A 27,488-nucleotide genomic window follows, 5' to 3' on the forward strand; every position below is an offset into this window, starting at 1 on the left:
CCCAGAATGCTTTGTTTTCCATGCGGGAAGCTGGCGTAAGGTCAAGAATCAACCGGCGACAAGTGAAGAGAGTCAGCGTCCTCGCTAAGGTAAATGAATGTTCAATTTAAAGCCTATTTGTCCATCTGTTGGCTTCATATGCTTTTCTTAATATTCGGTTGATTGTCAATTTTGTGCGTTTTGCCACAGAAGTCTGTTGGTCGCTGCATAACACTGGTAACATCACTTCGCACATACAGGAAACAGCAACGTAAATAGAAAACCAAATTACTCCATTAGCCAACAAATGTCCTCTTTCCACCAGAAAGTGAACCTAAATCCCTTCTTACCTGTACCTGTAGTGTAGTAGACCTAAGTATTCATTAAGTACCACCATAATGACAACATTAAATACAGTAGTGTAGTAGACCTAAGTATTCATTAAGTACCACCATAATGACAACATTAAATACAGTAGTGTAGTAGACCTAAGTATTCATTAAGTACCACCATAATGACAACATTAAATACAGTAGTGTAGTAGACCTAAGTATTCATTAAGTACCACCGTAATGACAACATTAAATACAGTAGTGTAGACCTAAGTATTCATTAAGTACCACCATAATGACAACATTAAATACAGTAGTGTAGTAGTACTAAGTATTCATTAAGTACCACCATAATGACAACATTAAATACAGTAGTGTAGTAGACCTAAGTATTCATTAAGTACCACCATAATGACAACATTAAATACAGTAGTGTAGTAGACCTAAGTATTCATTAAGTACCACCATAATGACAACATTAAATACAGTAGTGTAGTAGACCTAAGTATTCATTAAGTACCACCATAATGACAACATTAAATACAGTAGTGTAGTAGACCTAAGTATTCATTAAGTACCACCATAATGACATCATTAAATACAGTAGTGTAGTAGTACTAAGTATTCATTAAGTACCACCATAATGACAACATTAAATACAGTAGTGTAGTAGACCTAAGTATTCATTAAGTACCACCATAATGACAACATTAAATACAGTAGTGTAGTAGACCTAAGTATTCATTAAGTACCACCATAATGACAACATTAAATACAGTAGTGTAGTAGACCTAAGTATTCATTAAGTACCAGAAAGAGCCCAAGCCTGGGATTGAACTCAGGACCTTTGTATTGTGAGGCACATGCACTAACCCCTGTTCCACCGTGCTGCCCATTTTGCATGTTGTAAAATAATTCATTATCAATGCAGTATATGTAACAATATACAAACATACCGTATTTTTCGGAGTATAAGTCGCTCCGGAGTATAAGGCGCACCTGCCGAAAATGCATAATAAAATTAAAAAACATGTCGCACTGGAGTATAAGTCGCATTTTTTGTGGAAAGGTATTTGATAAAAGCCAACAGCAAGAATAGATATTTGAAAGGCAATTTAAAATGTCTAAAGCAGGGGTCACCAACCTTTTTGAAAGCAAGAGCTACTTCTTGGGTAGTGATTAATGCGAAGGGCTACCAGATTGCCAGAAATAGCCAATTTGCTCAATTTACCTTTAACTCTATGTTATTATTAATAATTAATTATATTTACACTTAATTGAATGGTTTAAAAGAGGAGAAAACACGAAAAAAATTACAATTAAATTTTGAAACATAGTTTATCTTCAATTTCGACTCTTTAAAATTCAAAATTCAACCGAAAAAAAGAAGAGAAAAACTAGCTAATTTGAATCTTTTTGAAAAAATAAAAAAAAAGATTTTATGGAACATCATTAGTAATTTTTCCTGATTAAGATTAATTTTAGAATTTTGACGACATGTTTTAAATAGGTTCAAATCCAGTCTGCAATTTGTTAGAATATATAACAAATTGGACCAAGCTATATTTCTAACAAAGACAAATCATTATTTCTTGTAGATTTTCCAGAACAAAAATTTTAAAAGAAATTCAAAAGACTTTGAAATAAGATTTAAATTTGATTCTACAGATTTTCTAGATTTGCCAGAATAATTTTTTTGAATTTTAATCATAAGTTTGAAGAAATATTTCACAAATATTCTTTGTCGAAAAAACAGAAGCTAAAATGAAGAATTAAATTCAAATGTATTTATTGTTCTTTACAGTAAAAAAAATAAATTTACTTGAACATTGATTTAAATGGTCAGGAAAGAAGAGGAAGGAATTTAAAAGGTATATGTGTTTAAAAATCCTAAAATCATTTTAAGGTTGTATTTTTTCTCTGAAATTGTCTTTCTGAAAGTTATAAGAAGCAAAGTAAAAAAAATAATTTATTTAAACAAGTGAAGACCAAGTCTTTAAAATATTTTCTTGGATTTTCAAATTCTATTTGAGTTTTGTCTCTCTTAGAATTAAAAATGTCGGGCAAAGCGAGACCAGCTTGCTAGTAAATAAATACAATTTAAAAAATAGAGGCAGCTCACTGGTAAGTGCTGCTATTTGAGCTATTTTTAGAACAGGCCAGCGGGCGACTCATCTGGTCCTTACGGGCTACCTGGTGCCCGCGGGCACCGCGTTGGTGACCCCTGGTCTAAAGAATAGTGAACAACAGGCTGAATAAGTGTACGTTATATGAGGCATAAATAACCAACTGGTATGTTAACATAACATATTATGGTAAGAGTCATTCAAATAACTATAACATATAGAACATGCTATACGTTTACCAAACAATCTGTCACTCCTAATCGCTAAATCCCATGAAATAATATACGTCTAGTCTCTTACGTGAATGACATCAATAATATTATTTGATATTTGACGCTAATGTGTTAATCATTTCACACATATGTCGCTCCTGAGTATAAGTCGCACCCCCGGCCAAACTATGAAAAAAACTGTGACTTATAGTCCGAAAAATACGGTAGTCAATAAAAGTTAGATTGATATAGCCCGTAATGACAGGCGCCTCAACGGGCAGCACAAACCACAATGACATCATTCATGATAAAGTGAAAGTCCAGTCCGTTGTTGCAGGAGGTCTCCATCCAGGTCATAGAGGAGTGGTCCCCACTAGGTCGTGACTCAGAACGCTAGCATTTAAGGCTGGAGATCGAATTTAGATTTGATATGGCTTTTCACAATCATGACAATATAACTATAATAATGGGAAAAAAAACTAATGCGCCACGCAAGTGACGCAACATGCATGCAAATTCTGGAGCTTGTGACGGGGACACACAGAATGACAGCAGAGCAGGTCTACTAGAAGTTTGGCATCTCACCAGGGTTGCTACTTATTTGAAGGAAATCCACTGTTAAACGCCAAATATCAGGGGAAATGACATAAATGTGAGTGACGTGTTGTCATGAGGAGAAGGAACGTTTGTTAGAGAAAATAATGTGTCCGACACACTCGGGGCCCCCCGTCGTGAACTAAACAATGTGGAGAACTATGACACTAGCAAGAACAATCCATACACACAACACACCTCATCTGTTGTGTTGTTGTGAACGACATCATCAATGTAACAACATGCATAAACAATAATACAACCATAACACACCTCATCTGCTGTGTTGTTGTGAACGACATCATGGATGTAACAACAATGTACAAACAATCATACACACACAACACACCTCATCTGTTGTGTTGTTGTGAACGACATCATGGATGTAACATCAATGTACAAACAATCATACACACACAACACACCTCATCTGTTGTGTTGTTGTGAACGATATCATGGATGTAACACCAATGTACAAACAATCATACACACACAACACATCTCATCTGTTGTGTTGTTGTGAACGACATCATGGATGTAACATCAATGTACAAACAATCATACACACACAACACACCTCATCTGTTGTGTTGTTGTGAACGACATCATGGATGTAACATCAATGTACAAACAATCATACACACACAACACACCTCATCTGTTATGTTGTTGTGAACGACATCATGGATGTAACATCAATGTACAAACAATCATACACACACAACACATCTCATCTGTTGTGTTGCTGTGAACGACATCATGGATGTAACAACAATGTACAAATTGCAGTCGCAACTTGAGGTAAAAGTTTCAAAAGTACTTTACACAAGCATAATGTACTTCAAGCACTTATTGATACATTTACAATTATTATGCTTTGACCTAAAATACTGATCCAACATTTCCCAAAGATGTATTGCAGAAATAACTCTGGGGATTTTTGCATTTAATTCACAAACATTTTATTCAATTTTATTTGACACAAAAGCCTACACTCTATGACGGTTTAATAGGTGTAAAAGGTAAAAAACGGAATTAGAAACAATAAAACTGCCTCTAAAGGCTTAGTGGCCACATGCGTGGACAGCACCTTTTAGCTCTTATTTCCAAAATGGTGTACACTACTGAATTGGGGTCTTATGGACACTTATGTGGGCACTTATACTGCCATCTGGTGGTGTCAGAAGAGTATAACATACAATGGAATTTGGGGAAAAAAAGTGTAAAAATAAGAATTAGCATGTCACTAAACATGAAGTACACGTTTGTTACTTATGGACTAAGTACATCATATCAAAAGATGATTCTTAGTTTTTATTCTAATTAGGGTCCAATAAGCCCAAATAGCAAAGAGAAATAAAAAAAAAGCATGTAAACAAACAGCTTGGGCCTTATTGTTTTTAAATTGCTATTGTTATTTAAATGTATTATTATTAACTTAGTTTTACTTGTTGTGTTTTATTTGTTACTAATTTAAACTTACTTTAAAATGAAACTATGTTTAAAGTTGAGTTTTGGTGGTACAATAAAAACTCATGTTTTCCATTGAATGAATAATAGTGTTGAAATCCTGATTACAATATCAATCTAAATAATTGTGATTATTATTTTTGCCATTGCCTTCCATAACCTTCCACCCTGAATATGATACAGTAAGTGTTAAAAATGGATGATGGCAGACAAGCACCACCGACCACTCTCGGTAGAATGCTGCTTTCAATGTATGCTCTTTTCCCACTCTTATCTTTTTTGCAGACCATTTTAAAAGCTCCACCAGTATGCTCTTTTTTGTTACAGTGCAGTGTGGCTGATGGCTGGCCGGCTGCTCAAGCTGTCCTCTTTGGCCACGGCGGTCTTTGCCTCTTCTGGACTTTACATCTACAACACACAACTGGATCTCAATGACCTGAGTTTGATTCGCTTCGGACGAGCTGCTGCTGTTGTAAGTTACTGCACTGATGGATCATATTTTCAAAATGAATTTATTACGGGTGCACAGTGAATATGTATCAATTGTATGCATGGTGGGATATTTTGGGAACTTGGTTTGTAAGTACAAAAGCCAAAAGCAGTGAAGTTGTCAGGTTGTGTAAATGGTAAATAAAAAGAGAATACAACAAATCCTTCTCAACTTATATTCAATTGAATAGACTGCAAAGACAAGATATTTCATGTTCACACTGACAAACTTTGGTATTTTTGGCAAATATTAGCTCATTTGGAATTTGATGTCTGCAACATGTTTCAAAAAAGCTGGCACAAGTGGCAAAAAAGAGTGATAAAGTTGAGGAATGCTCATCAAAGACTTATTTGGAACATCCCACAGGTGAACAGGCTAATTGGGAACAGGTGGGTGCCATGATTGGGTATAAAAGCAGCTTCCATGAAATGCTCAGTCATTCACAAACAAGGACGGGGCGAGGGTCACCACTTTGTCAACAAATGCCTGAGCAAATTGTTGAAGAACAACATTTCTCAACAAGGAATTTAGGGATTTCACCATCTACGCTCCGTAATATCATCAAAAGGTTCAGAGAATGTGGAGAAATCACTGCACATAAGCCATGATATTACACACCTTGGATCCCTCAGGTGCTACTGCATCAAAAAGCCACATCAGTGTGTAAAGGATATCACCACATGGGCTCAGGAACACTTCAGAAAACCACTGTCAGTAACTACAGTCGGTCGCTACATCTGTAAGTGCAAGTTAAAACTCTACAATGCAAAGCCAAAGCCATTTATCAACAACACCCAGAAACGCTACGCTGGGCCCGAACTCATCTAAGATGGACTGATGCAAAGTGGAAAAGTGTTCTGTGGTCTGACGAGTCCGCATTTCTAATTGTTTTTGGAAACTGGACGTCGTGTACTCCGGAGAAAAGAGGAAAAGAACCATCTGGACTGTTCTAGGGTGAAAGTGTAAAAGGCAGCATGTGTGATGGTATGGGGGTGTATTAGTGGCCAAGACATGGGTAACTTACACATCTGTGAAGGCACCATTAATGCTGAAAGGTACATACAGCTTTTGGAGCAACATATGTTGCCAGCCAAGCAACGTTACCATGGACGCCCCTGCTTATTTCAGCAAGACAATGCCAAGCCACGTCTTACATCAACATGGCTTCATAGTAAAAGAGTGTGGGTACTAGACTGGCCTGCCTGTAGTCCAGACATTGAAAATGTGTGGCAGCTAAAATATGAGAAGGGAGACTGTTGAACAACTTAAGCTGTACATCAAGCAAGAATGGGAAAGAATTCCACTTCAAAAATGTGTCTCCTCACTTCCCAAACCTTTACTGAGTGTTGTTAAAAGGAAAGGCCATGTAACACACTGGTAAAAATGCCATTTTTGCAATGTGTTGCTGCCATTCAATTCTAACTTCATGATTATTTGCACAAAAAAAAACAAAACAAAAAGTTTCTCAGTGTGAACATGAAAGATCTTGTCTTTGCAGTCTATTCAATTGAATATAAGTTGAAAAGGATTTGTTGTATTCTCTTTTTATTTACCTTTTACACAACCTGACAGCAACTTCACTGCTTTTGTATAATCATGAAATGGTTTTGTTTTATAAGACTTTTGTAAACAAATACATAGTGTATATTATTAGTTCCGATCAGGCATTCCAATCACCCATGAGTGAAGTCGACCAATACCGATGGAATGCATGAACTGTACATTTGTCAACGTGTTTATGGAGGGTGCTAGTGACAGAATATGTCAACTAGTTCCTTATTCAATTGTTTGAGCAACACAAAGTCAATGGTACAAAATAACTAAACAAAATAAAACACTATCTGATACTCATTAAAATCATTTTGTCCCTCAAATATCTCCAATGTCCAATGAAATATGCCCTGAATTTGTAAACATCCACAAAAACAACGAAAAATTATTTAAAGAAAACAAAAATATCGACCTGATCAATCTGGTATCGAACATTTAAGGCAAAGCAAGGCAACTTTATTTGTATAGCGCTTTTCATACACAAGGCAGACTCAAAGTGCTTCACAGACAACAAAGTGAAATGAAAGAAAATAAAAGCAAAATTAAAATGCAGACAATAAAAATAAAAACAGTGCGGACGTTAAAAAAGATATTACCTTCTGTGTCTTTGCCATTAATTCATGGATCCATCCGCCATCTTCTTGCGCGTTTTTTATATATATATATATATATATATATATATATATATATATATATATATATATATATATATATATATATATATATAGGTGTATAATTGTTTGGTTGTCAAATGTTAAGGTGGTATTATTAAATAGCTCTAATAAAATATTATGATGGACGCTATGGAAAGCAGCGCTAAGATGAAGAAGCAGCAACATAGATGACATCCATCGTTAGCAATAGATCATTAGTCATTTTTGCGAGGGCTGTCTCTGTAGAGTGATTTGCCCTTAAACCGGACTGAAAAGGTTCACAGAGATTGTTAGACACTAAGTGTTCATTTAGCTGCTGTGCAACTATTTTTTCGAGGATTTTCGAAATAAAGGAAAGGTGGGACACCTGTCGGTAGTTTACCATGAGGTCAGGATGGAGGTTAGGTCTTTTGAGCAGAGGATGAATAACCGCTTTTTTGAATGCTAGAGGAACAGTGCCAGAGGAAAGTGATAAGTTTATGATATTTAGCTAATACTAATACTATACTTTTTCAAATGTTCTTGTAATCAGACCCTATTTTGGGTATATTAGATGGAATTTACTGACTTAAGTGTGCAGTAAGTCGGACACGTTTCCAGTGAGGGTTGGACTCCGCCAAGGCTTCCCTTTGTCACCCATTCTGTTCAGAACTTTTATGGACAGAATTTCTAGACACAGTCAGGGCGTTGAGGGGATCTGGTTTAATGGCTGCAGGATTAGGTCTCTGCTTTTTGCAGATGATGTGGTCCTGATGGCTTCATCTGGCCAGGATCTTCAGCTCTCACTGGACCAGTTCACAGCCGAGTGTGAAGCGACTGGGATGAGAATCAGCACCTCCAAGTCCGAATCCATGGTTCTCTCCCGGAAAAGGGTGGAGTGCCATCTCCAAGTTGGGGAGGAGATCTTGCCCCAAGTGGAGGAGTTCAAGTACCTGGGAGTCTTGTTCACGAGTGAGGGAAGAGTGGATGGTGAGATCGACAGGCGGATCGGTGCGGCGTCTTCAGTAATGCGGACGCTGTATCGATCCGTTGTGGTGAAGAAGGAGCTGAGCCGGAAGGCAAAGCTCTCAATTTACCGGTCGATTTTCTACGTTCCCATCCTCACCTATGGTCATGAGCTTTGGGTTATGAGCGAAAGAACAAGATCACGGGTACAAGCGGCCCAAATGAGTTTCCTCCAGAGATAGGGTGAGAAGCTCTGTCATCCGGGAGGAACTCAAAGTAAAGCCGCTGCTCCTCCACATGGAGAGGAGCCAGATGAGGTGGTTCGGGCATCTGGTCAGGATGCCACCCGAACGCCTCCCTAGGGAGGTGTTTAGGACACATCCGACCGGTAGGAGGCCACGGGGAAGACCCAGGACACGTTGCGTAGACTATGTCTCCCGGCTGGCCTGGGAAGGCCTCGAGATCCCCCGGGAGGAGCTGGACGAAGTGGCTGGGGAGAGGAAAGTCTGGGCTTCCCTGCTTAGGCTGCTGCCCCCGCGACCCAACCTCGGATAAGCGGAAGAAGATGGATGGAATTTTTACCTGACATGTTTCGACTGTCATCTGCAGTCTTCTTCAGAAGGGTCACCTGACCACTGTGACGTGTTGCCTTGCAGCTGTTCTTATAGGCGTGGCCAACCAGGCACACCTGTCAAGTCTACCTGGTTGACCACTTGATGGTTAATGGAGGAGGGAGTCCCAGGTATGCTCCCTCATCCCAATTGATGGTTTCCTTGGGCCGCTTCCTTAATTCCATCGCCTCCTCAATCCATCGTTTGAATGTGTTACTTTCTGTGCCGATGATTTTGCCGTTGTCCCGGTCCATGATGTGGTGATTTATTGTGCAATGATCTGATGTGGCTGATTTGAAGATTTCTTGTTGGGATTTTTGTTTTAGGCTTCTTCTAAACCTTCCAGTTGTCTCTTTTTTGCATTCTTTCCGATGTTCTTTCTTCCTTGTGTTGAATGTCCTCCCTGTTGCTCCCATGTAGGATTGTTTTCCATGATTTACGTAAATGACATTGTCTTGTTTTATTCTGTCCTTGGGATGTACAAATAACTGTCTTGTTTTTGTGAGGTTGAACTGTTTTTGTGTTTTTTCATGACCCGCTGTATTGGTTCAGTTATTCAGGTTATGACCTCTTTGTTCTTTATTTCAGGTTTTTCTTTGTTCTCTTTTGCTTGTTCTTTATTTGTTGTTCCCATTTTTTGATGGCCCATGTAAGATATTGGCAGTTTTTGAAAGCATTTTTTAAATTTTTCTGTTTCTCTTCTTTTTTTCTGTCTTCTTCTTGTGTTGTGATGTTGGCCCGTTCATAGAGTCTTCTCACCACTGATAGTTGGTGTGCTGTGGGATGTTCGCAGGTCCACAGTAGAAGGTGGTCGCTGTGTGTCGGTAATGTTTTGACTGCCGTCACCTTTTGGTGGTCCAAAAAAGGGATGGTCCCGTTCATTTCCTCTTCATGCGGGAACTTGATGTTTCCAGAATGCATTGATTTTTTGATGATTTAGGTTTCGTTTTTGCTGTTTTTCAGTCTTTGCCGTGTTTTTATTTTCTTTGTCCACAGACGACTGTCATCAGCTATGACTACCTCACTGCTTTCAGACACATGGAATATGGCACAGAGGAGTATTGGGCCCTCAAGTCCAAGGTAGGTACTCTAAATATGACGTGTGCATATGAATAGCAATGTTCAGCTGTTCCAAAAGAAGACGCTGTGATCATTTTGTTGTTCAGGTTTACACGGGTGAAGTGAGGATATATGTAAATAAGTTTTCATTCATTTGTCAAATCACTACACTTAATAATCCATGTTGCTGTGTTACATCACACCGTATTTTCCAGACAATAGAGTGCACCGGAATATTAGCCGCACCCCTTATAGTGTAGGTAAAAACATATTTTCCATGTATTAGCCGCACCCCTTATAGTGTAGGTAAAAACATATTTTCCATGTATTAGCCGCACCGGTCCAGTCCATAGTGGATCTAACATAATAGTGTGAGAGTCCAGTCCATAGTGGATCTAACATAATAGTGTGAGAGTCCAGTCCATAGTGGATCTAACATAATAGTGAGAGTCCAGTCCATAGTGGATCTAACATAATAGTGAGAGTCCAGTCCATAGTGGATCTAACATAATAGTGTGAGAGTCCAGTCCATAGTGGATCTAACATAATAGTGAGAGTCCAGTCCATAGTGGATCTAACATAATAGTGAGAGTCCAGTCCATAGTGGATCTAACATAATAGTGACAGTCCAGTCCATAGTGGATCTAACATAATAGTGACAGTCCAGTCCATAGTGGATCTAACATAATAGTGTGAGAGTCCAGTCCATAGTGGATCTAACATAATAGTGTGAGAGTCCAGTCCATAGTGGATCTAACATAATAGTGTGAGTGTCCAGTCCATAGTGGATCTAACATAATAGTGAGAGTCCAGTCCATAGTGGATCTAACATAATAGTGTGAGAGTCCAGTCCATAGTGGATCTAACACAATAGTGAGAGTCCAGTCCATAGTGGATCTAACATAATAGTGAGAGTCCAGTCCATAGTGGATCTAACATAATAGTGAGAGTCCAGTCCATAGTGGATCTAACATAATAGTGAGAGTCCAGTCCATAGTGGATCTAACATAATAGTGTGAGAGTCCAGTCCATAGTGGATCTAACATAATAGTGTGAGAGTCCAGTCCATAGTGGATCTAACATAATAGTGAGAGTCCAGTCCATAGTGGATCTAACATAATAGTGAGAGTCCAGTCCATAGTGGATCTAACATAATAGTGAGAGTCCAGTCCATAGTGGATCTAACATAATAGTGTGAGAGTCCAGTCCATAGTGGATCTAACATAATAGTGACAGTCCAGTCCATAGTGGATCTAACATAATAGTGTGAGAGTCCAGTCCATAGTGGATCTAACATAATAGTGAGAGTCCAGTCCATAGTGGATCTAACATAATAGTGAGAGTCCAGTCCATAGTGGATCTAACATAATAGTGACAGTCCAGTCCATAGTGGATCTAACATAATAGTGAGAGTCCAGTCCATAGTGGATCTAACATAATAGTGTGAGAGTCCAGTCCATAGTGGATCTAACATAATAGTGTGAGAGTCCAGTCCATAGTGGATCTAACATAATAGTGTGAGTGTCCAGTCCATAGTGGATCTAACATAATAGTGAGAGTCCAGTCCATAGTGGATCTAACATAATAGTGTGAGAGTCCAGTCCATAGTGGATCTAACACAATAGTGAGAGTCCAGTCCATAGTGGATCTAACATAATAGTGTGAGAGTCCAGTCCATAGTGGATCTAACATAATAGTGTGAGTGTCCAGTCCATAGTGGATCTAACATAATAGTGAGAGTCCAGTCCATAGTGGATCTAACATAATAGTGAGAGTCCAGTCCATAGTTGATCTAACATAATAGTGTGAGAGTCCAGTCCATAGTGGATCTAACATAATAGTGAGAGTCCAGTCCATAGTGGATCTAACATAATAGTGAGAGTCCAGTCCATAGTGGATCTAACATAATAGTGAGAGTCCAGTCCATAGTGGATCTAACATAATAGTGTGAGAGTCCAGTCCATAGTGGATCTAACATAATAGTGACAGTCCAGTCCATAGTGGATCTAACATAATAGTGTGAGAGTCCAGTCCATAGTGGATCTAACATAATAGTGAGAGTCCAGTCCATAGTGGATCTAACATAATAGTGAGAGTCCAGTCCATAGTGGATTTAACATAATAGTGAGGGTCCAGTCCATAGTGGGGCCAGCAGGAGATCATCTTGAGTGGAGACAGGTCAGCAGTGCAGAGACGTCCCCAACTGATGCACAGATGAGTGGTCCACCCTGGGTCCTGACTTTGGACAGCTAGCGCCTCATCTGTGGTCACAGAATGTGAGATGCTGCACAATGATTTAAGAGCTCACTGCATACATTCAGCCATTTAAATGTCTTCATATTTGCTATATTTTGGCACGCCATACCTCCCACTCTTGGTATGCAGATTGATGAAGATGCTGGAGCGTGTTCATAGTCCTACATAGTATGTAGAAACGCTTTATGTGGACGTTGGGTTTCATTGACTGCACACTTAATGGTGTTTGGTGGGTACTTTTAGAAAACAATAGCACAGGCAACATGTTAGGAAGGCTTTATATTCTTGTGCTGCAGTTCAGAAATAGAATAGCTGACACAAATAAAATGGAGTTATTTCCCCTCTCTGTCACGTGGAGGTACATCGGCGTTCAGCAGAGCGTCTTCGAGATCTGTGCTGTGCCAACCGGGGAACCTTCATCAAGGTCGGCCAGCATCTGGGCGCTCTGGACTACCTCCTTCCAGAGGAGTACACCGCCACGCTCAAGGTCCTCCACAGCCAGGCTCCTCAGAGCAGCAAGGAAGAGATCCAGCAGGTCATCCGAGAGGACCTCGGCAAGGAGGTGAACGTCATTTGTAATGTTGCTCGTGTTTCTTTCCAGTAGGATCAGAATTCTCAACTGGAAATACGACTTTAAAATGGAATAGTTCATGTTCCACGGTAATATCCACCACCTTCCATCAATCAGTACGCACATTTTGTACACCCAAAAAATCCTGAAAATGAAAAACAAAAATGGTTGACCTAATGTTTCTGTATGAATCAAATTTATACAGAATGTTCCGCAAATTTGCATTCATTGTTTAGTGTGTGTTCCAGTCAAACCCAAGGAACGTTGAACATTTGTGCCAGTCTCTGGACTTCCCTTCAACCTCTCCAGGCTTCAGGCTCTGGCTGCCCTCACCTGGTATTTCCTAGGTGGCCCAGGTCATGATTATTTGTTTCCTATCATCCGATCTTCATTAATATCATGATTTTTATATTGTTTTGAACCTGACAGTAAGCAAGTAACATGTATTTGTATCTCACCTTTCACAACACAATGAAAATGTGAGAAATGACAGCTAATATAAAAGACCAATAAACAATATAAAAACAATATCAAACAGAGTATGAATAAACAATATAAAAACAAACCACAGCAGCCCAAGAGTAGCTAATTAGAAGCCCGAACAGGGGAACTGCACTACGTTTGGAATTTTGCCTCCAATTCACAATCATTATGAGAACACATCTGTTTTTGTTTGTTTGTAACAATTTTAAAGATGATGCAAAACCCAAAATACTGGAAACAAATTGTCCATTCAGTGAAAATCAAGAGATTTATTTGAAAATGTAAATGATTATGCGACATACATCTTTCATCTTTAATAACAATACAGATCAAGTTCAAATAGCACACTGCTAATGTTACGTCTGCATTTTCATGCTACATACTTTTTTCTAATGATGAAACAAATCAATCAATCAAAGTTGACTTATATAGCCCTAAATCACCAGTGTCTCAAAGGGCTGCACAAGCCACAACGACATCCTGGGCTCAGATCCCACATCAGGGCAAGGAAAAACTCAACCCAATGGGATGACAATGAGAAACCTTGGGCGACTGGTGCAATGGACGTGGAGTGGATCTAGTTAATATTGTGAGAGTCCAGTCCATAGTGGATCTAACATAATAGTGTGAGAGTCCAGTCCATAGTGGATCTAACATAATAGTGTGAGAGTCCAGTCCATAGTGGATCTAACATAATATTGTGAGAGTCCAGTCCATAATGGATCCAACATAATCGTGTGAGAGTCCAGTCCATAGTGGATCTAACATAATAGTGAAAGTCCAATCCATAGTGGATCTAACATAATATTGTGAGAGTTCAGTCCATAGTGGATCTAACATAATAGTGAGAGTTCAGTCCATAGTGGATCTAACATAATAGTGAGAGTCCAGTCCATAGTGGATCTAACATAATATTGTGAGAGTCCAGTCCATAGTGGATCTAACATAATATTGTGAGAGTCCAGTCCATAGTGGATCTAACATAATATTGTGAGAGTCCAGTCCATAGTGGGTCTAACATAATATTGTGAAAGTCCAGTCCATAGTGGATCTAACATAATATTGTGAGAGTTCAGTCCATAGTGGATCTAACATAATAGTGAGAGTCCAGTCCATAGTGGATCTAACATAATATTGTGAGAGTCCAGTCCATAGTGGATCTAACATAATATTGTGAGAGTCCAGTCCATAGTGGATCTAACATAATATTGTGAGAGTCCAGTCCATAGTGGATCTAACATAATATTGTGAGAGTCCAGTCCATAGTGGATCTAACATAATAGTGTGAGAGTTCAGTCCATAGTGGATCTAACATAATGTTTTGAGAGTCCAGTCCATAGTGGATCTAACATAATAGTGTGAGTGTCCAGTCCATAGTGGATCTAACATAATAGTGTGAGAGTCCAGTACATAGTGGATCTAACATAATAGTGAGAGTCCAATCCATAGTGGATCTAACATAATAGTGTGAGAGTCCAGTCCACAGTGGTTCTAACATAATAGTGTGAGAGTCCAGTCCATAGTGGATCTAACATAATAGTGTGAGAGTCTAGTCCATAGTGGTTCTAACATAATAGTGTGAGAGTCCAGTCCATAGTGGATCTAACATAATAGTGAGAGTCCAGTCCATAGTGGATCTAACATAATAGTGTGAAAGTCCAGTCCATAGTGGATCTAACATAATAGTGTGAGAGTCCAGTCCATAGTGGATCTAACATAATAGTGTGAGAGTCCAGTCCATAGTGGATCTAACATAATAGTGTGAGAGTCCAGTCCATAGTGGTTCTAACATAATAGTGTGAGAGTCCAGTCCATAGTGGATCTAACATAATAGTGAGAGTCCAGTCCATAGTGGATCTAACATAATAGTGTGAAAGTCCAGTCCATAGTGGATCTAACATAATAGTGTGAGAGTCCAGTCCATAGTGGATCTAACATAATAGTGTGAGAGTCCAGTCCATAGTGGGGCCAGCAGGAGACCATCCCAAGTGGAGACAGATCAGCAGCGCAGAGACGTCCCCAACTGATGCACAGACGAGTGGTCCACCCTGGGTCCCGACCCTGGACAGCCAGCGCTTCATCCGTGGCCACCGAACCTGTGCCCCCCTATTCCCCCCCCCCCCCCCCCCCCCCCCCCCCCTCCACGAAGGAGAGGGGGGCAGAGCAGAAAAGAAACGGCAGATCAACTGCTCTTTGTATAAACATTTTCCCAGAACACATTCCTGGCCACGTCATGCTGTCACTGATAAGAACAGATCTCCCCCTCGGACTTCTGGTGGCTCTTTGGATGCGCGTCATTAGTACTTAGGTCTTGGCCCTAGTTGAAATTGTAGTAAGGTTTTAACAATGCTCAAATTGTTGAATACTCTATGAAAGATGATACAAGTGTTAGAACTTGAGATAGCAATATGTTCCTCCTGACATTTCCAGTGGTAATCACTGCATGCCTTGGTTCACCGTTTCTCCTTCCTGTCTGTGTCGTTGTTGTCTTGCAGCTGTCAGAGTTATTTGTTTGCTTTGATGAGAAGCCTCAGGGAGCCGCCTCCCTAGCCCAGGTCCATAAAGCAGTACTGCATGATGGGAGGACCGTGGCTGTAAAGGTCCAACACCCCAAAGTCCAAAGACAAAGCTCCAAAGATATATTGGTGATGGAGGTGAGCTACATCTCATCTTGGGTATGAATGTGATATGCACTCTCACCTCTCCAGTATTCATTTTGACTGTTTTTTTCCCCAGGGAATGACGACTATTACAATATACATTTTGAATGGTTGAGAAAAATAAGGATTTATGCATGTTTGAATTTCTTTTGGATTGACTGCAATTAACACAGGGTAACAACCATAAAAGGTTGAAATGTACAGTTCAACCCAAAAAGTATTCATTTTGTTATGTTACATCCTTATTCCAAAATGGAATACATTCTTTTTTTTTTGTTCTCAAAATTCTACACCCAATACCCCATAATGACAATGTGAAAACGTTTTGCAAATCTACTTCAAAAATAAAAACAACTATGAAATGACATGCACATAAGTATTCACAAACTTGGCACACCTCTCTTTGGGCACTTTCTTCTTTGCAGCACCTCTCAAGCTCCATCAGGTTGGATGGGAAGTAGCCATTTTCAGATCTCTCCCAATGGGATTGAAGTCTGGGCTCTAGCTGGGCCACTCAAGGGCATTTGCAGACTTGTCCTTAAGCCACTCCATTGATATCTTGGCTGTGTGCTTAGAATTATTGTCCTTGAACCATTGCCCCAATCTGAGTTCAAGAGCGCTCCATAGCAGGTTTTTATTCAGGATGTCTCTGTACATTGTTGCATTCATCTTTCCCTTCATCCTGCCTCGTCTCCCAGTCCCTGACGCCGTAAAACATCCCCAGAGCATGATGCTGCCACCACCATGCTCCACTGTAGGGATGGTTTTGGCCTGCTTTCCTCCAAACATGACGCCTGGCATTCACGCCAAAGACTTCAATCTTGGTCTCATCAGACCAGAGAATTTAGTTTCTCATTCTCTGAGAACATAGTATGGTCTGAGAGTCCATTTTGGCAAACGTTTTACTAAAAAATGGCTTCCGTAAGGCCACTCTACCATACGGGCCTGATTGGTGGATTGCTCTTCTGGAAGGTTCTCCTCTCTCCACAGAGGAATGCTGTAGTTCTGACAGAGTGACCATTGGGTTCTTGGTCACCTTGCTGACTAGGGCCCATCTCCACCAATCGCTCAGTTTAGACGGCCGGCCTGCTCTAGGAAGAGTCCTGGTGCTTCCAAACTTCTTCCATTTATGGATGATGGAGGCCACTCCTTTGATATCTTGGCTGTGTGCTTAGAATTATTGTCCTTGAACCATTACCCCAATCTGAGTTCAAGAGCACTCTGTAGCAGGTTTTTATTCAGGATGTTTCTGTACATTGTTGCATTCATCTTTCCCTTCATCCTGCCTCGTCTCCCAGTTCCTGACGCTGTAAAACATCCCCAGAGCATGATGCTGCCACCACCATGCTCCACTGTAGGGATGGTTTTGGCCTGGTTTCCTCCAAACATGACGCCTGGCAATCACGCCAAAGACATCAATCTTGGTCTCATCAGACCACAGAATTTAGTTTCTCATTCTCTGAGAACATAGTATGGTCTGAGAGTCCATTTTGGCAAACGTTTTACTAAAAAATGGCTTCCGTAAGGCCACGCTACCACACAGGCCTGATTGGTGGATTGCTGCAGAGATGGTTGCCCTTCTGGAAGGTTCTCCTCTCTCCACAGAGGAATGCTGTAGTTCTGACAGAGTGACCATCGGGTTCTTGGTCACCTCGCTAGTTGAGACGTCCAGCCAGCTCTAGGAAGAGTCCTGGTGCTTCCGAACTTCTTCCATTTATGGAAGATGGAGGCCACTGTGCTCATTGGGACCTTCAAGGCAGCAGATATTTATCTGTACTCTTACCCAGATTTTGTGCCTAAAGACAGTCCTGTCTCGGAGGTCTACAGACAATTCCTTCCACTTCATTCTTGGTTTCTGCTTTTTCGTGCACTGTCAAGTATGGGACCTTGTATATAGACCAGTGTGTGTCTCTCCTAATCATGCCCAACCAACTGAATGTACCACCAATGAAGCTGTAGCAACATCAGTTAAAATAGGATGCCCCTGACCTTACTTTTGAGCTTCATGGCAAATACTGTGAATACAGGAGACTTCTTAGTTTTTGTATTTGAAATACATTTACCAAATAGTCTAAAAAAAAAAAAAACCTTTTTACATTGTCATTATGGGGGTGTGGTATGTATCAATCATTGGTATGTGTGCATCTCCAAAAGCATTCTGGGTATCACTCCATCTTATCTGTCTTGTCTTTTAACAAAGAAACAAGGAAGTCACAATCTTCGTTCAATGAATGTTCTGCAATGTGTCGTCCCCAAAGTAAGAACTGAACTGGGCAAGAAAGCATTTAGGTTTTCAGCAGCGAAGGCTTGGAATAACCTACAATCCAATCTTCAACTTCAAACCCTTGTTACATTGAATGAGTTTAAAGCTTCTGTGGAAGGATTGCAGTCTACCTTGTCTGTATGCACACGTGTTATGTCAGCAAGTTTTAATGTTGTAAAATGTGATGTTTTATGTGTTGTTTATTGTTTTTATTGTAACCTTGCTGCTGCCCTCTTGGCCAGGTCTCCCTTGGAAAAGAGATCTTTGATATCAATGGGATTTTACCTGGTTAAATAAAGGCTAAATAAAAATGTAGAAATTTGAGATCAAAAGTCAATTTATTGCATTTTGGAAAAGGGCTATAACATAATAAAAATGTGGAATAAGTGAAGCACTGTGGATATTTCCTGGATGCACTTTATGCTGCATACAAAGTGTGTAGTATTTGGATTAATGTCCCAGGGGCATGATTTTGAATAAACATTTCAAATGTTTCCCTTAATGCTTTCTGATATTACTTTGGGGATTACGAGCTTATACTCCCAAATACAGCTCAGTTGTGCAAACTATTCTCGATCAATGAATTGGAATATGTCATCCCAACTGTAATACTAGTTAAATGATAAATGGGTTATACTTGTATAGCGCTTTTCTACCTTCAAGGTACTCAAAGCGCTTTGACACTATTTCCACATTTACCCATTCACACACACATTCACACACTGATAGTTCTGCTTTGTATTTGAAGGTGTTGCTCAGAGCTGTCCACTGGCTCTTTCCAGATTTTGCCTTCATGTGGTTGGTGGAAGAAGCCAAGAAAAACATGCCTCTGGAGCTGGACTTCCTTAACGAAGGACACAACTCCGAGATTGTGTCAAACATGCTGGCCCACTTCCCCTTTCTGAAGGTAATTAAGGTTGAATTTACACTGCAAGTATAAATCCCTCATTCAGATGTTGTGGCAATTGCCAATTTGTTGACTAGGGATTAAATGCACATTTCAAGTGACCAATATCTGATAAGACAATTGACATTTACCAAACACAGGAACACATTTACACAATTGTCGACACTTGGCATTGACAAGTGTTACCCTAAATATTGCTTTAAATGGCTGCCATGCGCAATCATTGTCCTTACGTGTTCACCTCTTAACAAACGTATTTGTTTACCAATATACAAATATTTGGTCCTTGTGGTGGAACTGTGGACCAGCTCTATACTCTGGGCAGGGTCCTTGAGGGTGCATGGGAGTTTGCCCAACCAGTCTACATGTGCTTTGTGGACTTGGAGAAGGCATTGGACCGTGTCCCTCGGGAAGTCCTGTGGGGAGTGCTCAGAGAGTATGGGGTATCGGACTGTCTGATTGTGGCGGTCCGCTCCCTGTATGATCAGTGTCAGAGCTTGGTCCGCATCACCGGCAGTAAGTCGGACACATTTCCAGTGAGGGTTGGACTCCGCCAAGGCTGCCCTTTGTCACCCATTCTGTTCATAACTTTTATGGACAGAACTTCTAGGCGCAGTCAGGGCTTTGAGGGGATCCGGTTTGGTGGCTGCAGGATTAGGTCTCTGCTTTTTGCAGATGATGTGGTCCTGATGGCTTCATCTGGCCAGGATCTTCAGCTCTCACTGGATCGGTTCACAGCCGAGTGTGAAGCGACTGGGGTGAGAATCAGCACCTCCGAGTCCATGGTTCTCGCCCGGAAAAGGGTGGAGTGCCATCTCCGGGTTGGGGAGGAGACCCTGCCCCAAGTGGAGGAGTTCAAGTACCTCGGAGTCTTGTTCACAAGTGAGGGAAGAGTGGATGGTGAGATCGACAGGCGGATCGGTGCGGCGTCTTCAGTAATGCGGACGCTGTATCGATCTGTTGTGGTGAAGAAGGAGCTGAGCCGGAAGGCAAAGCTCTCAATTTACCGGTCGATCTACGTTCTCATCCTCACCTATGGTCATGAGCTTTGGGTTATGACCGAAAGGACAAGATCACGGGTACAAGTGGCCCAAATGAGTTTCCTCCGCCGGGTGGCGGGTCTCTCCCTTAGAGATAGGGTGAGAAGCTCTGTCATCCGGGGGGAGCTCAAAGTAAAGCCGCTACTCCTCCACATGGAGAGGAGCCAGATGAGGGGGTTCGGGCATCTGGTCAGGATGCCACCCGAACGCCTCCCGAGGGAGGTGTTTAGGGCATGTCCGACCGGTAGGAGGCCACAGGGAAGACCCAGGACATGTCGGGTAGACTATGTCTCCCGGCTGGCCTGGGAACGCCTCGGGATCCCCCGGGAAGAGCTGGACGAAGTTGGCTGGGGAGAGGGAAGTCTGGGCTTCTCTGCTTAGGCTGCTGCCCCCCGCGACCCCACCTCAGATTAGCGGAAGAAGATGGATGGATGTGTATATATATATATATATACTGTATATATATACTGTATATATACTGTATATATGTAAAGGGGTTAACGTCCTAATGCCCCAAGACCCCATAGAGGAGCCTCCACTGCCGGATGCACTTTAACGTCATGCCCAGGACACATATAATAGTACATTGTATTTATAAAGCACTTTCTAAGATACTTATACAAAATAACAGGTCTGGAGATCCATACAAATCAATGTAGTGAAGAAGTAAGGTCAAGCGGCCAAACAAAGCCATTTTTAGTAAAAAAGACACATGGCAGCCCACCTAAAGTTTGCCAAAAGCCACAATACCTTCCCCACAGTCAACTTGGTGGTGACAGCTTCATTTTACAGATGCTCTTCAGCAGCAGGAACTGAAAGATGACTCAGACTAGAGAGAAAGATGAATGCAGAAATGTGCAGAGACATTCTGGATTTAAAAAAATGGTTTCGCTGTGCTCTTGACTTCAGAATGGGGCGACGGTTGAACTTTGAGCAGGACGACAATCTTAAGCACACGGCCAAGATCTCAGAAGTGGGGTTCTAGGACAACTCTGTCAATGTCTTAGAGTGGGCCAACCATCCTGTAATCTGATCGAACAGCACTATTTTTCAGGTTCCTGTGATCCACTGGGACTTGTCCACCAAGAGGATTCTCACCATGGAGTTTGCTGAGGGAGGTCAGGTCAACGACAGAGAGTACATGAAAGCACATGGCATCGACGTCAACGAGGTAATACCAACAGGGCTGCTGATTGCTGTGAGACTAAAACTGTCAGGTTCAAACACCGATGACATCTATTAGACAAGATAAGAAGCAAAGGAATCAAACAGAGACAGGATTCAATCTAGCTCATGAGAAGAGCGCGTGCACTTGTACCCTCGTACAATGTCGCCTCGCCGCTCTGAAGAGGGAGCTCCACGCATCCTCATTTATTTGGGCATTTCCTGATTACATGGCTGCAGCTGTTTCTAAGGGGATGGGGGTCATAAACTGCTGCTGCACTCGGTCATAAACAGTTTATAGAAAAGGTGCCTGGAGCGGTGTCAGGTCTGTTCCCTCTCTGCTTTGTAGATCTCGGGTCATGACAAGGTCTTCCTGTGGCTGTCCAATAGATCAGGGAAACCGACACCTCCACGTCGCATCCCATCACACACAGTGGAGGTTTACAAGCGGTAGGCCTTTGCTTGATAAGGACAAAGACAGCTTTTGTCTTCTCGCAGGGCGACCTGAATTCATGGGAACACAAAGTTGTGTGTAACTTATATACAATTATTCTGACAAAAAAACAGGTCTGTACTCTCGAGTCACGTAACTTGTGTGAGCGACGCCCCCCTGCGTACTTTCCTGCAAGCCTTGCGCGCACCTCCCACAAATCCTAGCTCTGCTACAGTGCTGTGGTTGGTACATTTTTGAAGAAGAAATTCACACATTATTGTATGAAATAAAGCATTAGTGATGAAACATTAGCATACAAATTGATACATACATACTGTATATACATAAATATAGAAACACATATATTTATATATATATGCATACACATACACTACCGTTCAAAAGTTTGGGGTCACCCAAACAATTTTGTGGAATAACCTTCATTTCTAAGAAGAAGAATAGACTGTCGAGTTTCAGATTAAAGTTCTCTTTTTCTGGCCATTTTGAGCGTTTAATTGAGCCCACAAATGTGATGCTCCAGAAACTCAATCTGCTCAAAGGAAGGTCAGTTTTGTAGCTTCTGTAACGAGCTAAAGTGTTTTCAGATGTGTGAACATGATTGCACAAGGGTTTTCTAATCATCAATTAGCCTTCTGAGCCAATGAGCAAACACATTGTACCATTAGAACACTGGAGTGATAGTTGCTGGAAATGGGCCTCTATACACCTATGTAGATATTGCACCAAAAAGCAGACATTTGCAGCTAGAATAGTCATTTACCACATTAGCAATATATAGAGTGTATTTCTTTCAAGTTAAGACTAGTTTAAAGTTATCTTCATTGAAAAGTACAGTGCTTTTCCTTCAAAAATAAGGACATTTACATGTGACCCCAAACTTTTGAACGCTAGTGTATATATATATATATATATATATATATATATATATATATATATATATATACACTTATATACACATATATATATACATGTATATACACACTTATATATATATACACGTATACATATACATGCATATGTATATACATATATATATATATATATATATATATATATATATATATATATATATATATATATATATATATATATAGTGACAGAGGTGTAAGGTGACAGGTTATTGCACATTATTAGCATAGGTGTGACCTCATTTAAAAGCATGTGAACACATGAATATACATTTGTGATGTAGTGAAGCTTGTATTTCCATCATGTCCAGTATTATTATTATTATAGAGGTTTATTTGAAATAGGGACAGATACAAAAACATAGACATCTGAAACAGTTATCCGATGCATGCATCACAGTGTTTGTAGCCAAAGCTAATTTACAACACTTGTCCCCAACAACAACAACAACAACAACAACAACATAGATCCAACATCATTAAAATAGGAAAATAAAAAATAGAGTGAGTTGATAATAATGATAATAGTAATAACACAGACAAAGTGCAAACTAGATAAAAGCCAATAATAATAATAATAACACAGACAAAGTGCAGACTAGATAAAAACCAATTAGTAAAAATGAGTAAAAACTAAACATGGGAACACGATTGTTGCTCAACTAGCCATAATTTTGTTTGTTTTTTGAAAGTGACAAGTGCAGGTATACTTTTCAAAGTGTCCGGTAAAGAGTTCCATAGTTGTGGTCCTTTTATTGAAAAGGCAGTCTGGGCAAAAGATGTTCTACGGAATGGAACACAACAGTTGCCTTTTGACACTGCTCGGGTGGTAGATCTGGTACCACTTTGCAGTCTTGTAATTGCCTTGCAGAGCAATTATTGACCTCCTTTGGAAAAGTGATCCCCGCAGTCTTCAGTTTTTCTGTATTCGACTTTTGGTGGAAACAAAATAAATATAATCTTAGAGAAAAATGTCATTTAAAACATTTGTACGCGCGTACAACACTTAAGACTTTCAGTATATCTTTATGAGGAATTAAATGATGGAATGGATTAAGCCAGGGGTGTCCAAAGTGCGGCCCGGGGGCCATTTGCGGCCCGCAGCTAATTGTTTACCGGCCCGCCACACATTCTGGAAATACTATTGTAAAAATAAAAAAGAACATTAAAAAAAGTGAAATGAGGTGAAATCTAACGAGAAAAAGTTGCAATGTTGACACAAAAGCTGCCATGCAGGCTGTTTTTTTTAGGGTCCGCACAGGACCTTTTCAAAAGGAATCCCAAAGGGAGTCCTTTTGCAATGGGACGAAAGGACCCTATTGAAATTGTAAGGTTTTATTATTATTATTATTCTTTATTATTATTATTCTACCGCTCCGTTGCGCACTACTTTGACCCCCTTAACATGCTTCAAAACTCACCAAAATTTTTACACACATCCAAACTCGGGTAGAGCACACTTTAATATAAAAACCTAACCCCAAAACACAAAATTGAGCTCTAGCGCCCCCTAGGAAAAACAAAAAACAAACTGCCTGTAACTCCCACTAGGAAGGTCGTAGAGACATGAAACAAAAACCTGTATGTAGGTCTGCTCTAGACCTACAACTCATAATGACACATTCTCGGGCGAAAATCAACAGGGAGTTGGCTATTTCCCATTTTATACAAAAATGTACTAAAAACACTGCTTTTTACGTCTTTGACCTCTAATTTGACCCCCTTAAAATACTTCAAAACTCACCAAACTTCTCACACACATCGGGACTGGTGGAAACTGCGATCTAAAAAAAAAACCAAACCCCAAAACTCAAAATTGTGCTCTACATAATTTTTGGTAAAAACTGACAAAAAACTGCTCCTCAGAGGAAAACTCTGACAAAACTGCTTGTAACTTCCGGTAGGAACGTCGTACAGACATGAAAAAAATACCTCTATGTAGGTCTCATTTAGACCTACGTTTCATACATTGACACCCTTCAGCAAAAATCTACAGGAAGTTTGTTATCTCCATTTCAAAACAACATTTTTGTACCAAACGGTCACCAAACATCAAACATTATCTCCTCTGAGCGCGTTTGTCGTTTCGGCTTCAAACTGCTACAGGAGAGAGATTGAACCCTTCTGATTAAAAGTTCACGACGGCGTTTTATTTAGTGCTACCGTTTTGATTTTACGAGCCTTCAAAGACCCGCAGCACTGATGCTGCTACGGTGCCAAAAATGACAACGAAACTGCGATTAGACATTCTTTGGCCTCAATACACACAATACCCTATAATGACAATGTGAGCTCAGACACAACTTCCTCTAACTCCCAGTACCAATATCGTAGAGACACGAAACAAAAACCTCTATGTAGGTCTCACTCAGGACTACCACTGGACAAAAGTATTGGACACCTAGGACTAGCACCTGCCAGAAGGCGGACCCGACCAATGCTGCTTGCAGCTTTAATTTTCTTTTGTTTTTCTTTATTTTGCTTTTTTTGCCATTGCTCAAAAAAAATAATGACAAAAAATCCATGTTATAATGAATTATTTTCAGGGCTCCAATTACTACAAATATTTCACTTTAAAATGTTTTATGTGGTAAATATTGCATATATTGTGTGGTTGTCATATAAAAACATCAAAGTTTTCTTTGACAAAAGCGCATAAAACAAACAAAATAATAGTTCCAGCATAAAATGGACAGACATATCTGAAGTTGATCTCGTAACTTAAGTGTTGAAAGTAAAAGAAAAACCTAATAAAAATGTATCACTTTATGAGTGGGGCACCTTTTGGATCCCAAATATATTTAGTGATTTTTTTATTTATCTTTTCACTGTGATTACTCAAAAATATGAAAGAATTCAAATCAATGGGTGTCCTGCATTATTGATCTTTTAGGGCTCTAATTACTAAATACTGCATATTTCAGTTTTACTATAAAAAAAACGAAGTTGTTTTTGACAGAAAAGCCATAAAATATTTTTTTTAATTAGTATTACTTTATATCAACTTGAAGTTAATATAGAGATTTACTGTAAGCGTTAGATAATTTAAAAAACATTATAACCTGACTTATTTTTAACATTTTAATGAATGAGACCCTTTATGGTCCCCGGGACCCCTAAAGGTAAAATAAATAAAAAAAGCATATATTTTGTTATGGTTTGAAAATGAAAAATATCAAAATGGCCCCCACATGCTTTAATTTTTCCGTGTGCGGCCCTCAATGGAAAAAGTTTGGACACCCATGGATTAAGCAAAGCAATCAAACAACGCACTAATATGATACACTTCAAGAAACTCTTCACACTTAAAGTGTTTACAAAGTACAAAGAAGAAGATAAACATTCTCAATTTATTTCATCCATCCATTCATTTTCTACATAATCTTATTTATCTCACCATATGAAATATAACTTACTTCACTCATTATTATTTATTTATTTTTATTGTGAGTACTTATGGAGTATATTGTGAATACATTGAGAACAGGAAGTGAACAAAAGTTTTAGCAACTGCTATGTAAATAAAAAGAGTCAGATTATATAAGCTCTGCTTCTTCCTACTCCTTTTCTAACATGTTGAATAGAGAAACTGGATATTGTGATGTATCATGTTGTATGCATGCATGTGTGATGTATCATGTTGTATGCATGCATGTGTGATGTATCATGTTGTATGCATGCATGTGTGATGTATCATGTTGTATGCATGCATGTGTGATGTATCATGTTGTATGCATGCATGTGTGATGTATCATGTTGTATGCATGCATGTGTGATGTATCATGTTGTATGCATGCATGTGTGATGTATCATGTTGTATGCATGCATGTGTGATGTATCATGTTGTATGGATGCATGTGTGATGTATCATGTTGTATGCATGCATGTGTGATGTATCATGTTGTACGCATGCATGTGTGATGTATCATGTTGTACGCATGCATGTGTGATGTATCATGTTGTATGCATGCATGTAAGGCTGAAACGACACGTCGACTTAGTCGACGTCATCGGTTACGTAAATACGTCGACGCCGTTTTTGTACGTCGACGCGTCGCATATTTACGTCACACTACCGTCATGGCGGAGCGCAAAGCAGACTGTGCGAGCGAGGGGAAAAACGCACGCCAAAAGTGTGGGAGTATTTCAATAAACGGCCTAATAATGTTGTTGTATGTACACTGTGTCGAGCGTAAATGGCCTATCATAGCAGCACAACGGCTATGAACGAACATTTGAAGAGAAAACCATAAACTAGTCAATCGTCCGCGCGAGCATACGTTGTCATCATTACACAAAAACATGAATGTGTCATTTGTATCTGCTAGGGGTGTAACGGTACGTGTTTTGTATTGAACCGTTTCGGTACGGGGCTTTCGGTTCGGTACGGGGGTGTACCGAACGAGTTTCTAAGCTAAAGCTAACTTTAGCTGCTAAAGTCTTAACAAGCTGCTTCGCTCCTCTGCCTCTGTCTCAGCACGCAGCATTGTCCCACCCACACAACCATCTGATTGGTACACACGCAGCATTGTCCCACCCACACAACCATCTGATTGGTACACACGCAGCATTGTCCCACCCACACAACCATCTGATTGGTACACACGAAGCATTATCAGCCAATCAGCAGTGCGTATTCATAGCGCATGTAGTCAGCGCTTCAGCGTGGAGCAGATAGGTGTTTAGCAGGTGAGCATCAGGCAGCGGACTCTCCCCAAATGATAATAAACACCTCCCAGTCAACTACTAGTAACATCACT

General features: G+C 40.1%; 1 protein-coding gene across 4 annotated transcripts in view; it reads left to right on the plus strand.

Annotated features, from left to right (window-relative positions):
• Positions 1–27,488, plus strand: part of adck1 (aarF domain containing kinase 1) — a 59,196-nt gene that overhangs the window by 834 nt on the left and 30,874 nt on the right. For 3 of the 4 annotated variants that reach the window (XR_009824144.1, XR_009824145.1, XM_062033846.1), the window contains exons 2-8: positions 31–89; positions 5,041–5,185; positions 9,960–10,043; positions 12,637–12,840; positions 15,828–15,986; positions 19,004–19,162; positions 21,257–21,373. Coding sequence is in view for 1 of the 4 variants with exons in the window: in XM_062033846.1 (XP_061889830.1) it covers positions 5,054–5,185; positions 9,960–10,043; positions 12,637–12,840; positions 15,828–15,986; positions 19,004–19,162; positions 21,257–21,373 (855 nt within the window). In the remaining 3 variants the exon portion in view is untranslated. Of the gene's footprint in view, positions 1–5; positions 90–5,040; positions 5,186–9,959; positions 10,044–12,636; positions 12,841–15,827; positions 15,987–19,003; positions 19,163–21,256; positions 21,374–27,488 lie in introns of all 4 variants that reach the window. The other variant, XR_009824146.1, reaches the window with a different exon arrangement.

This window comes from Entelurus aequoreus, linkage group LG23 (genome assembly GCF_033978785.1).
Source record: "Entelurus aequoreus isolate RoL-2023_Sb linkage group LG23, RoL_Eaeq_v1.1, whole genome shotgun sequence".
In the NCBI taxonomy this organism is placed as follows: domain Eukaryota; kingdom Metazoa; phylum Chordata; class Actinopteri; order Syngnathiformes; family Syngnathidae; genus Entelurus; species Entelurus aequoreus.